This window comes from Pleurodeles waltl, chromosome 3_1 (assembly GCF_031143425.1).
Source record: "Pleurodeles waltl isolate 20211129_DDA chromosome 3_1, aPleWal1.hap1.20221129, whole genome shotgun sequence".
Lineage (NCBI taxonomy): Eukaryota > Metazoa > Chordata > Amphibia > Caudata > Salamandridae > Pleurodeles > Pleurodeles waltl.
This window is the reverse complement of record NC_090440.1, coordinates 790,284,406-790,298,446: the sequence shown is the minus strand read 5'-3', so window position 1 is coordinate 790,298,446 and position 14,041 is coordinate 790,284,406. Positions and strand designations below refer to the sequence as shown.

At 41.3% G+C, this 14,041-nt stretch overlaps 1 protein-coding gene across 1 annotated transcript in view; it reads left to right on the top strand.

Annotated features, from left to right (window-relative positions):
* Positions 1-14,041, top strand: part of SWAP70 (switching B cell complex subunit SWAP70) — a 361,445-nt gene that overhangs the window by 186,094 nt on the left and 161,310 nt on the right. Inside the window, exon 4 of the mRNA XM_069223626.1 lies at positions 9,654-9,881. Within this exon, the coding sequence (XP_069079727.1) occupies positions 9,654-9,881 (228 nt within the window). The remainder of the gene's footprint in view (positions 1-9,653; positions 9,882-14,041) is intronic.

Sequence of the window (14,041 nt, the reverse complement as noted above, 5' to 3'; positions counted from 1 at the left end):
GGAAACTAAATTAATATTGGGGCCCACACATGTAGACCTCCCATACAGCCATCAGGGATCATAACAGTATTCCTTGTGCCTTTTTACATCAATTACTGCTTCTTTTGGCATTCGAACTTTTGCTACTTGTTTTATTGAGTTCTGCAACATATTAATGATGTTGATAAAAGACTATAAATGTGTTAGTACATATTTAGTTAGCACTATGTCTAAGAAATATAGAGAGGTAATGGGTCATTTATCTCTTTCATATCAGAGCTTTTCAGTTATTTTGCTTGCACCCAGTTAGTAGTCAGTCTTTGTTTTTATATTTGTGCTGCTGCTATGCTAGGCTACATTGGAATGCCCAATGAAAGGCTTGATCTTTTAAATGGATGCCCTATAGGATTCTCTGCCTCATAGACATGGCCTGATCCTTAATGAGCAATTACTACGACAAACTTGTGTATTGAAGACTACTGGTACATAGTTATTCAGCAGGCTGTTTGGGCTCACAATGTGCAAACAACGTATTTACTTTAAGTGCCCTGAAGCACAAATTACAATTTGCCACTGATTATTCAGTTCCCTACCAGTGGCCCTTTGTCTCTCTGTGTCTGATGTAAGCATTTTAAATTCATATTAAAATGCCAGCTGCACCTAGTGTGTATTGATATAATGGGGCAGGGAGTGGACACAGGGTTTGTCTGAAGGTTCTTTCATTATTCCTGTGTTCCTGTAATGCTGTCTAGTCATCTACAGTAAGCAAGGCTTAGTCTTCAATACATTTGTAAAACTATTTTATGTTCCATAGGAAAAAAAACATACATCTCGAGCAACAAGGATTTCACACTACACGGCTGATTAACATACAGCCATCATAATATAAGTACAGTGCACATTGCAATGGTTCATTCAGTGCATTTCTCTTGTCTTTGTCCTCAGTAAGTTCACACATATTCAGAGCAGTCGAATTTCCCCCTGCCCTTTGGAAGTGACCCACAACATTGTTGTGCAATATTTCAACCTTTCTACATACCCACATCATATAGGGATGATCAGTCTCATCTATTCCGAAACACTAACATTTCCCATATTTTGGGTAGGACAGCTGACACGTGTTATGATTGGGTTAGATACTTAAAGTATTTAAAGCAAAACCAAGTGTTAGTCTTTTTGTGTAAATTATTTTTCATCCTAGCCCAGTCCACTTCTGTTATCTGTGCCCCACAGTCCCTATCCCATTCGGACTGAACTAGTAGGTCTATGGTATGGCAATCCCCAAGCAATGTTTCTTACAGCTCGGAGTGTGGATGGGTGTTTGGCGTTAATGAAGAGTTCAAAAAGGGTTTCAAATTCCAGTAGTTTGTTCGAAAGTGTATCTTGTATAATATTTGTTGCCTTGGACAATGTAACACAAATCCAGAAGTGTCCTGCGTGCCTGCCAACTACACCTTGGTCTATTCAAACGTGGGAAGTTTCTGCTTAATAAATACTGTCCATACACGTCCAATATCCACGCATCCATCCACCCTAACCTCGAAGTCAGTCCCCGGGAATTCATTCAGCCCCCACAGTGGTGCCTGGCCAGTGAAAGAGATCTTATTCACCAATATCTGGACATTAAAAACACAAATCGAGTCGCACCCTGGGATTTGTTTTTCAAATTGAGGACGTGAACATGAGTTTCATTGCATCATGACTGCCTCTTAATAGATGACTATCACTGCACGGAGTGTCGGCCAACCTTCAGTTGGGATAACAAATCACTTACCATATTAGGGAAATCAGCAAGCTATCTAGTTCTCGAAATATTCAGTTGGGCTGGGAACGGAACATCTTCTAGAAGGCATAGAGGCAAGTGCAAAGCACCACAATTTTCATTAATGCCACCATGTCCATAATATAGAGGAATGGCTTCAGTGGGCATATCCTTTCTAGCACGCCCTATCTTCATGTTTATGTATGTCACTCTATCATTCTGTAGAAATCCCAAATATATTAATTCAGTAACCTGACACTGCAGTCCCAATTTAGGGTTAGTACTCATCTGCGTGTGCGAATGCACTCATAGGTTTACTGTGGAGACCAGATAGGTTTCTATTTTTATTCATGTTATCTAACATGTTGCTCTGCCAGAACAGGATTTTTTAAATGCTTCACCGTATCATCCATGTTTCTTAAAACTGTGTGTCATGTCAGCAGCTTTTATCCCTTACTGGCCCATTCGTAGTGTTAACACAATGGGGAGTAGTTCCATCTCCACCAGAGGTAACAAGGCGGTAACAGAGGAAAATCTTAGTGGGTACCATGATCCAGTGACCATATCTCAGCTAACACTTTCCAGGTTTTACACAGGTTCGAGGGTTCAGGTATAGGTACTTAATCCATCTTAGAATACAATGGCCAAAATTACAATTCTAACGGACTGGGTGTATGAAGCCTCACTGTCTATGTGGATCTGTCCTTAGTCTTAGGACCATTACAATCATGCATTTCTTATCGTTTTCGGAATCCAAACTCTATCACAGGATTCATTACAAACCTTGAGTAATGTCTCATAAAAAAACTCTACAGGAAGTCCTGCAGTACCTGGGATTTTTCCTTTATTCATGTGTTCGAATGAGGATATCAGTTATTCTCTTGTAAGTGACCGTGCAGTACCTCTTTCCTACAGTGTCAGTTTCAGTAGATGTGCTTCATCCAGATGTTTGGAGTGTGGATGTTTTGGGGATCTCCCGAGACAAATTCAGAGTTTGCATATATTGTCTAGAGTCCTCTTCAATTGTGGACTGTGTACACTGCATATTCCCCTTTTGATCATCAAAGGAGCATCTATGGTTTCTGTATTTCCCTGTCCACCTGCCAGGATAACATTCTACCAGAAATATCCCCTTTCCTGTGTAATTTCTGCCTGAAAGACACATAAGCGAACCAGCGAATGGGTAAATGTAGCTCATAATGTCCTCTAAGCCATTGTGGCATCGGGAGTATGTACTATTGTATGTTCTGATTCAATGATTAGCTTTCTCTGGTTCCACAAAATATGTTTTTTTCAGAAGTCAATATAAATTTTGTTCTGAAAGATGTTCAGTGAGCAGTATTTTCAAACAAAAACATTTAAGATGTATTATTGTTGATGTAAATGTATTGGATAGATAACTGTGCAAAGTGGACTCCTGCTGGACGCTAGAGGAAGCTGCCTGGTCGGATCCCATCAACAGAAGCTTCCCGTGATACTCTGTTTCTGTCACAGCCTCTCCAGATTTCTGCGCAAGTTATGATTTTTGGTTGAGTGTCTGATTTGGTACTTATTTTTCCTTCTCACAATTACACAAGTTACAAGGGCATGAAAACAGTGGTCTGGTTGGGGTGTTAAGCATTTTGTTATGTTCTACAAAAACAGTGTAGTTAGTCAAGGTCAATATCTGGAAAGTGTTGAGAGTCTTTCCCAGGGTTGATATCTGGCAAACACGGTGGAGTTATCATTTTTTTTTTTAACCTCGCCTAACATTCTGTCAGTCTACCCCACGGAATGATTACATAAAGCCTGTGGGCACATGTACTTGGTACGAAATGGCAAGTGGCATCATTTAAATCCATCAATCAGGATATTTAAAGTATATGATGGAATTTCCTCACAAAATAACTATGAGACACTGAGAAATCAGGTTATATATCAGAGTTGAAGAAAGAAAATTGAAGGGAACTAATCGGAAGTCCCTCAATTATGTATTTGATCCATGGTTCAAATTGTATTGTACAGTGTTGTTGGGAAGGCTCCAGAATGAGATGAGCAAGCAGAATGTTCTTCCAGGTTTTAGAGGGGCTTGGAAGCATTGACCAATGCTGGCTTTCTAGCTAGGTTCGTTCATTGCAGTAATAGAACTGTACCTCTTGTTGACTCTTTCAAGAGAATCCTGTTTTGTAGCTTTATTATGGCCATCCATTATCTCTATAATGGGAACATGGCCTGAGTGGAGTATGTATAAGTTTATGGGCACAACGGATCTCTACCCTGTAGAGTTTGATTTCAGATAACGATGCTTTTTGTTGCCACGCCTATTTACCCTCCTTAATAAGCATTGATCAAGCCAGAAGGTCTAGTTCTGTTATGTGATATGCACAGACAGACAATACAACAGTCGCACAGAGAGAACATAGGCACACACACAACCCAATAGAGGCACACATAGAAAATATCTGTGAAAAACAAATAAGGGTTTTCAGGGGATTTTAATAATCCAGCACATGTTCCCCAGTTTCTGGAAAAATCACACAAACAGGTCTGCTGTTCCGATGAAAGATTAATACTTTATTGGTATTTCAAGTGGACAGAAAGGTCAAACAGAAGAAATATCTCTTATCTAATACACAAGTCCTCTTCCACCGAAGTGGCATGCTTCATCATTGGGCTGTGCTCCTTGCCGGTAGGCGCTGGAATTCCCAGCAGACCCTAAGAAGGGGGTTCTTTGCCAGAGATCCTTGTCTTACCTAAGACTGTCTAAGAACAGCAGTTGAGTTATGCCCTACACCTCGCTCGGGAGAAGGACGAAAGTTAGCGTGGTAGATTGGGAATACGTGTAATTAAAGTTATCTGTGGTTTATTAAAAGATTATTCTTTATTCATGTGGAGAACTCATGCCAACATTAAAAACAGACATGTGACCTAGCAAGGTGCCAGTGAATCCCGATTGAAAACTTTTATCCAATTGAAATGTGTACTCAATTAAACCAGCATGTGCTTCTTAAATCTCTTTTCCTGTTGATCACAGAAGGTATGGCGACAGCTGAGCTGTCAGTTGAGACCTAAAAATGACACTGGAAAAGGCAGCCCTACCGAATTCACTTTGTCATCTTCTGCTCTGTGCAGATGCTGGTTCTGCCATTGTCTGTATAGAGATTCTATTGTCTGTATCGAGCTTTCCTCACAAAAGCTGTAGAACTTTTAACTTCTCTCGTAAGAACAATGATCTTTAGATAAATGGAGAAAGCATTGATAACAGTATTGCTAAGTGACCATTTTCAGGTAGATGCAGCAGGAGAATATTACAGCAGCACGTCTAACATCTTAACTTCCTTGTGTGAGGTTCAGAGCATATCTTCCTCTGGCCCAGCAAGCAGCATGTGACAAAGTGAAACATCCATAAAAGTGTGTCATTTCATGCCATTTTTGTCGTCGCTTGGACTAGGCCAGATATAAGACTCATAAAAATGCGACAGATTCGATGATGCAGAGATTGCTGTGCTAAGTGCGCATGACTGTTCGCTGTTAGTCACTCGCCCTCTGTGCTCTTTGCTGATGCTTTAGTCTTGACCGTCACCTGGGTTACGAGCTCGAGACTCAGATGACCACCGATGAGGAGGATAAGGAACGAGACTTACCAATATTGTCTCAAACCGGGGTCAATAATGCTTCACGCACCCCAGTGTAAAAACTACGTCACCGGTCCATTCTCCTGCCCCTCTAAAGAGCCACGGCCTTTTGTGAGAGATGCTGCTGAGCTTCTTTGCAGGTGGTTGCGAATTGCATTGGGAGGAATCCGATTTACTGTCCCACTCGCAGTATTCCTCTGAATGTGATGATTGATGTTTCTATGTTTAGTGGTTTTCAATTCCTCCTAGCGTTTCATCCTTCCAAGGTCGATAACATGAGCACAGTAGATTTGGCTTACAATCAACATCTGTTACCAGCTCCTGGAAACTGCTTCAGCGTGGGAACAGGCACTTTATAACATGGATAGTTAATTTATGATTAGCCTTTTTGATGAGCACGCTCAATAGCTGTAGGTGTAGTGAATTCTTCAACAATTCTTTAGAGGTTAGGAGCATGAAACAAAAAAGACAATAGGTATCAAAACCAAATATATCCTACATAGTGAAGAATCTGGCACAAGGGATGTGCTTCTCGATTTAACCTTTTCGCTACACTTCTGCTCTGTACCAGAAGCAGAGTGAGGTGGGATGAGCTGAACTTGGAGATAGTCTTGCAAGACCAGAGGAGGGGTTTAAGCCAGCAGTAGGTTTGGAAAATGACTGTTGTGGTTCTCACAAATAAGATAAACACCAAGACATGTGTCAAGGAAAAAACAAGCGCTCAAATAAAATGAGCATCTCGCTGTCGTCCATATTTTATACATGAATCAACTTAAATGACATATTGTTCTGCAGCTGTTGCCACCATTGTTAGTTATTGATGGAGAAAACCTTGGTGATACTGACATAGGCGTTCTTGGCCACGAGGCGTTGATGTCATTGACTAACAGGCGGGGACACATGATCACCTGACGTTACCTGGCCCACTATGGGGATACCCGGGCATTGTACGAATGATTCACTTGGGTGCACAGAACACCTTCTTCCTGCTATGGGTGCAAGTTAAGTTGTACTGTTCCAGTAAAGCCTGTTTTACCGGAGGGATAACTCTGCTGCCGTAAGGTCTGGGACTTTGAGATATAGGTATCCTTTCATGTCCCCACCTTTCCCCTGCCAGATAGACCATGCCTAGTGTTCTGTGACTGGCAGCCTGCTTAGAAAGGTCAGGAGGCAGCGGAATGGAAGCAGAAGTAAAGGATCTGCTCTATAGGGCAGAAGGCAGACAGGATGGGAGGGTTCATATCTGCATACTAATACTTTTTGAATTGTCCATACTACGTTTGTCTTTATCCAATTTCGTTGAGAAATAATATTCAGTATCTGTGTTTTTTTTAATTCAAAAACGTCTTTGTGGGGTGGTGGGTGGGAGTTGGTGTATGTCATGACAGAACTGACTGCTAACTGTAAACCTGTAGCCTGAGAGAGGTCTCAGGCGGTGTCCAGCTGATGAGAGGCTGTCTGTCTGGGCCACTGAAAATGTGAGTTTCTCAATCGTGGCTCCTCGGATATGTAAGACGTTTTCTGTTGCAATTCTTTATTGGAAGCCTGGTCGCCCAGGTAAAAAGGAGCTCCAGACGGGAACTATGAACATCAGTGGGGCAAAGGATATCAGCAGCCCAAAGACCAGTGGTCCGAGGCCACGAGGCTCGATCTACCTCTGGCCACAAGCCCCAAACTATTACATAAGGATGCTAAAGGGTGCATTGGCCGGTAAGCGGATGGGGGTGGATACTGTTAAGCATACAATGATCATTACACAGATGTGCCAAGTGACACAACAGTAATGACATGTCATGGATACGTAACCAAAAAAGTGAAACTAGGGTGTGTGTGTATATATAAAGACAATCTATCCACCCAAACCACAGGTGCAGTAACTGCGGGAGGGGCAGTAGTGCAGAGAGTAGGCGTATGTACGCAGCGTGGCCTGTAATATGAAAGAGGCACAGTGGTAAATCAGGATTAGTCCCCTGGGAGGATGAGCACATTCACCTGTTGGGATGTGGAGATGAATAAGTTCTTAGCGAGGATCCTTCTGCCAGGGCAGTCTAGTTGGTGTGCATAAAATGTGCATAATATGCCTTTGCGTAATTATACTAAACCTTTAGAAAGGTACGCAAAATTACACATAATTACCTGAAATTGATTTTCAGCGTTTAGTGTTATACTTTAGCACAACTCTTCACCATATAAATGCATTGGCTTGTTTAAGTACTCTACCTCTAAAAATGTGTAAAATCTGTACAAATAGTGAATCCTCATTTACCTCTCCCCATTACTGCTTGACAAGTGAAACAATCCCTGTAATACTAGTACACTACTTAAGATGCTCAAGTGAGCAACCAGGGAACCAGTTATAAAACAAGATGAATCAGAACTAGAAAATGTCTGCCGTCACCTTCAACACTCATCCCCTTGCAGGATCTATAGAGAAGATCTCCGCCCAAACGAAGCCTCCTCCTGACTGGCAGTCCCCTTGCTACCCACCAATCTGGTTTCTGCCTGGAACCCAATATGGAAGTACACTCTCTTGCAGTCTGAGATGAGTTATTTACTGTTGCTGATCCTACCACTGTTCAATTTAAAATTACCAATGGCATTTTACACCAACAATCATGCCTGCCTACCCAGCTCTCTTAAACATGAAGTGAACCACAGTAATTCAGTCTCCCATTTAATTGGATCGTTCATGCCTAATCACATTCATAGTATTTGGCTGTCTCAACTCTATAGTGAAACACATACATACCCCCTTTAGAAGAATGTATGTATAAATGTCACCTTCCTGTCCCGTAGAATGCAGATGACTGAACTTAACCTAAAAAAGTGAGCACTCATGAAACTATTTTATTTTCAGCACAGGGATGGGAGTCCTCCAGCTGTCTGTATATTAATGGCTCAAGTGTCGTGTTCTTGACAACTGTTAACAAACGAGCCATTTATACAAGCAAGCCCATAGTTGAACGCCGTCTTTTAAATCATATGTGTCCCTAAAATTAGTCCAAAAATGAACTTGACTACACATGATTTGCCTAACTCTACAAAAGTGAAAGGTTGGGCTCAGCCTGCTACCTTCACAATCTCAAAGCCCCATCTCCAGGGACTCCCACTCCCCGCTGGCGTCAAAAACAGTATCCTCTCTCATAGGTGTAAACAAATGTGGGGCCAGCTTTTGCCAGCAATAACGAATGTGGCACCAGCTTCAGCTAGCTAGTGCGAAGGGCAGTAGGTACACTGTTAAGGCAGCACAGAAGCTGAAGGCTGTCTCAGCAACAGGCGCTACTCCACAGACTGCCCATGAGTGCCAAATCCATGTTTAAGCCTCCATGGATCTTCCATACAACACTACCCCTTGCATTCTATGTAACTGGCGCACTCTCCATCCTCCTCCGTGGTTGTGCGCCACATGCTTTGTCTCAATCTCCCTCACAACCCTCAAGCAACTAACAAAGAGCTCCGGTGGCCAAGCCGTATTCTCTATAAAGGGGACGCTATTTTTGCAATCTCTGACCAAAGGAAAAGCTTCAAGAATTTAGAAGGAAATACAAGGCCTAATTAGAAAAACTGAAAAAAATGCAAGCAGGAAATGTTTCCATGTTTTATTAATGTGAGCTGTGTTGTTCAAAACGATATTCAAACAAATAATTATAAATGAAAAAGTGCGTGTTAAGGTTGAGAAACTGCTTGTCGAGCAGTAAATCCGTGCACAGGTATTTAGCTGACTAAGTTTATTGTTTTTGTTTTGACGGGAAAAATAACTGTAACCCACGAAGAAGGAAGCTGTGCTTCTCAGCGGGTTTTCTTTGGCAGTAAGTGGTCACCTCATTCAGTGAGCGCTTTAAGATTATGCAGTCTTTTATGGCGTGGCTTGGAGGCTGCGAGGCGGCCAAATGAACAAAGTGTGCCCTGAATACCAATACTTCAGGCGCTTTGTTACTTTGCCTCTGCTGAAAGCCACCATTCATTAAGGATGCTTGTGTACTCAGCCCCACACATGCACAGAAACAGGTAGGTATATTACACAGACCTACAGGCGGCCTCCCACTCACCCCCAAACGCAACGTTGCAAATAGTGAACCAGACACAAACATACAGAGCCATAAATCCACCGAACACCCAACTCAAAAATACCGCATGCAACAGGCCTCACTTTGTTTGGGGGGGGGGGCTTTTAAGTCATGCTTTATTAAAAATCAGATCTATACGGAACAAGGCAAACCTATAGATGTATATATTTATCACTCTTTTTGAAGCCAAAGATTTCCTGCGAATTAAAACTGTGTTCTGTCGCTGTGCAGATTGAATACCTCCTGAAGAAGCTGACCGAAGCCATGGGCGCCGGCTGGCAGCAAGCCTATTTCGAGGATTACAAGGTCGGCCTCGATTCCAAACAAAATGGCCTCTCGGCGTGGGAGCTGATCGAGCTGATTGGAAGTGGGCATTTCAGCAAAGGCATGGACCGGCAGACGATATCAATGGCAATCAATGAGGTGTTTATCGAACTTATACTGGACGTCCTGAAGCAGGTAAGAACTCTGAGGAAAGACGGAAGTAACATTACTGACGCCTTTTGAGTAACAAATCATTTGCTGGTATGTTGCCTGGCATCTATATATTACCAAGGAAGAATGGAAGCAAAGAATATGTTTGCACATTTACCATTAATAATTGTCTTTTTTAATTCTACGTGTACCTTTTTTACAGTTGTTATTTCTATAATCCTGAGGCTAGACAGTGTTTTTATTTTTGGCCACATCAGAGTTACAAGAGCTGGAAGACCACAGTTTGCATTTCACCAGGGACGTAGCCGAATCCTCCATCTTGCCCCTGGAGTTGCCAATGCCGGCAGTATCAGTAAATCCGCCGTGATTTACAGCCAGGTTTCCCGGCCCCACTAGTAATGACCGCTGGGTGTGTGAACATTAATCACATGTTCAAAATGGCATCAAGACATGTTCATGTTTTTAACTAGGTGATGGACTGTCTCTCTGAAGTACGTCAGTGTAATGAACAAAGGTCATGAGCCCATTGGTCAGAAGAAGCATAATGATTACCGCTGATTTCTGTGAATGCTTCAGAGAAATCTGTATAAATAAATGGTACACTGTTCCAAGGAGGAAATGGACACAAGCACAGGGTGACCCTAATGTCAGAAGCACAAACCCATACACATCCAATTGGATGTCATGCTTCATCATAGGGCATGCTCCTCATCTGACCGGCGCTGCAATGTCTGACGGGCTTTCCATGAAGGGGGCTCTTTGCCAGAGGTCTTTTAAGTGCTTTGCAAGATGAAAAGCCGGACACTGCCGCCTTATAATATCAAAAACGGAGAGCAGAAAAGAAGGATTAAAATTGACTCCGAACCCCTCTATCCATCATAACTTTATTGAATCAGACAGGGGTTGAGGCCAAGATTAAAAAGAAAATGGATGAAGTGTCTCGAGTTAATGCTCAACCACTCACTCAAATTGACAACATAAAGGGAAAAAGCACCATTATGTGACTCCCTCTCTAATGGGTCAACATGTTTCGCGTCTAACTGGTCCTAAGGGATCCAACAAAGCTTCTTCAGGACCAAAACAAAATACTTCTCCTAAAAAAGAATATGTAGGGATCTACATGTGTCTGTGAACATCAGTCACTTTGTCTACGGTCACTTACTTGCTAAATGAGAAGTCGAAAAGAAAGAATATATACATATCAATAAGCGTCACATTAATAACGACCCCACTCTTCATACATGCACGATGGTGGGTGGTCTCCAGTGAGTGAACATGTGACAAAGTGATGCAACTCAGTCATAAAATATGTATACGTGATAAGTAGTAGTGTGGCACGGTATGGAGAGAAATTACTTACCGTTCCAAATTCGGTAAACGGCTCCCTAGGAAACACTTGCCATGGGACTGTTGCACTAGCCAGGACAATATGAAACAGATTCAGAAAGCTGTTAATACTACTGTATAAAACAGGTGGTATGTCTCCTGCCTAATATAGGTAATCCTAGAACTTGGAAACTGGGGAAAGTTCGCACATCTGGTCCGGACCCCATCTACATGTCTGAACACTTGTCAGCTTTGAACCCCACAAATACCCAGTCCCTGCTGTTAGCTTATATGGGGAACAGGGGGAGTGGAGGGGAAAAGAGAGGAAGGGAAAAAAGAAAAGTTAAACTGATGCAGAAAAAATCAAGTCAGATTAACATGGCTAAATGAGCTCATATAGCTGGCAGAAATAGGATCTTTATAATGCCAAATGATAACAGGTAGTCACAGAAAGGTCGAGTCGTCCGTGGTTGGGAAACTCAAGGTATCTATACTTAGTGATCAGCTTAGTTAACCCAATTCAGAGAACCAATATGCACAATTTGAAGAAGGATAGAAATATACACAAAAAGTCAGACAATATCCAGTCCTCTAAACTTGTATATATGGCTCACAACAATATAATGCGTGTCAATTCCAGAAATATGTGGTCGGATTGAGAAAGGACAGTTAACTGGAAGCGAGGATAATATGTCCGACTCACACGCACATTATGCATATTGGTTCTCTGAATTGGGTTAACTAAGCTGATCACTACGTATAGATACCTTGAGTTTCCCAACCATGGACGACTCAACCTTTGTGTGACTACCTGTTGTAATCATTTGGCATTATAAAGATCCTATTTCCGCCAGCTAAATGAGCTCATTTAGCCATGTTATGCTGACTTGATTTTATCAGTATCAGTTTAACTTTTCTTTTTTTCCCTTCTCCTCTTTTACCCCACTCCCCCTGTCCCCATATAAGCTAATAGCAGGGACTGGGTATTTTTTGGGGTTCAAAGCTGACAAGTGTTCAGAGGTGTAGATGGGGTCCGGACCAGATGTGCGAACTTTCCCCAGTTTCCAAGTTCTTTGATTACCTATATTAGGCAGGTGACATCCCACCTGTTTTATACAGTAGTATTAACAGCTTTCTGAATCTGTTTCGTATTGTCCTGGTTAGTGCAACAGTCCCATGGCAAGTGTTTCCTAGGGAGCCATTTATTGAATTTGGGACGGTAAGTCATTTCTCTCCATACCGTGCCACACTACTACTTATCACATATTCATATTTTATTACTGAGTTGTTTCACTTTGTCACATGTTCACTCACTGGACACCACCCACCATCGTGCATGTATGAAGAGTGGGGTCGTTATTAATGTGATGCTTATTGATATGTATATATATATATATACATTAGAATGATTTAGAATACATCATTTAGCAAGTAAGTGACTGTAGACAAAGTGACTGACGTTCACAGACACATGTAGATCCCTACATATTCTGTTTTAGGAGAAGTATTTTGTTTTGGTCCTGAAGAAGCATTGTTGGATCCCTAAGTCAATGTCGCAACTCATCGCAACTCATACGTAAAATCTGGTCTCCTCTGTCACGTTGTTATATCAAAGTCACCCAACTGGTCAATTAATCGTACATTATTACTCTGTCCAGTAAAAACTCCATACCAAATCTATGAATTATAATATTTCACACTTCACACATCGTTGATTGGTCTGCTTTACGATGTTCCCATCATCCGGCTCCTAAGGTATCAAATTAGTTGCATCTTCTTCACTAGTCAGTGTCTTTATTGTTTGCGTCCTGGGAAAGAACCTCTTGAATATATTACACACAGTTCAATACATGTTAAGGACACGGTCTCCTGTTAGTTGGTTCTCATGGAAAGCTTCTGCTAAGCATTTTAACAAGGCAATGAGTATTTCACGGTTAGTTCACTCTGTCACCACTTTTTATTAAACACTAAGAAATACAGCTTCTGCATGAGGCCTGGCAAAACTAGGCCAAGACACTCGCTAAGTTAAGGTCTACAATTAATAAGATAGAGCATACTTCGTAACCCTTAATATGACATATTACTACATTAATCTAATGCATTTTCAATATTTCATAAGAATTAATCATTATTTAGTACATTTCGTGAACACTGGTGGCCATTCTAAGAGGTCACAATTTCAAACGTGCACGTTATTTTCTCTGTTATTAATTTTCTTTATAAGTCATTATTCAAAATATGTAAACAATCACTAATAATTTCTAAATTAAGACATCTGCTTCAGCACTTTGTATGGACAATAACAGCGGCACAACAAAAATTCGTCCTAAAACAGGGTGTTAAGCTTCTGCCTGGACAGGGAGAGGTGGCTTAAAAATAGGGACTTAGAGTACATAGGCAATTCTATCATTGTAAGAAGGGTGCAACCATACATATTTTGGAACTTACCTCATGGGTTGAGACGCTTCTGGATCCTGTTGATGTTGGATATGCTCCAGCTGAACCCCCTCTTTGCCAAGTGGTATGGAACCTCTCCTGCATGTAATTTATGTAAAAATGGGTTTCAAGACCTAAAGCACGTTCTTTTTGCTGTTCAGTGTTTTCATTATTTTGACAAACATGTTTGAGACCTTTATGTTTGCGAATATCTATACGATCAGCTGTGGAAGCACTACAGTCACTTTATATGCCCCCCCAATGAAAATGTTTTGTTACAGTATTTTTAAATATTTAAGTGTTTTTTAAATTTATATAGAAGGATTGGCTTTAATAGTCTTATAGTTTTAATGTGAAAGGGAGTACTGTATATATATTCTGTGAATTTTATGTCTTATGAATATCTGTTTACTTCAGAAATG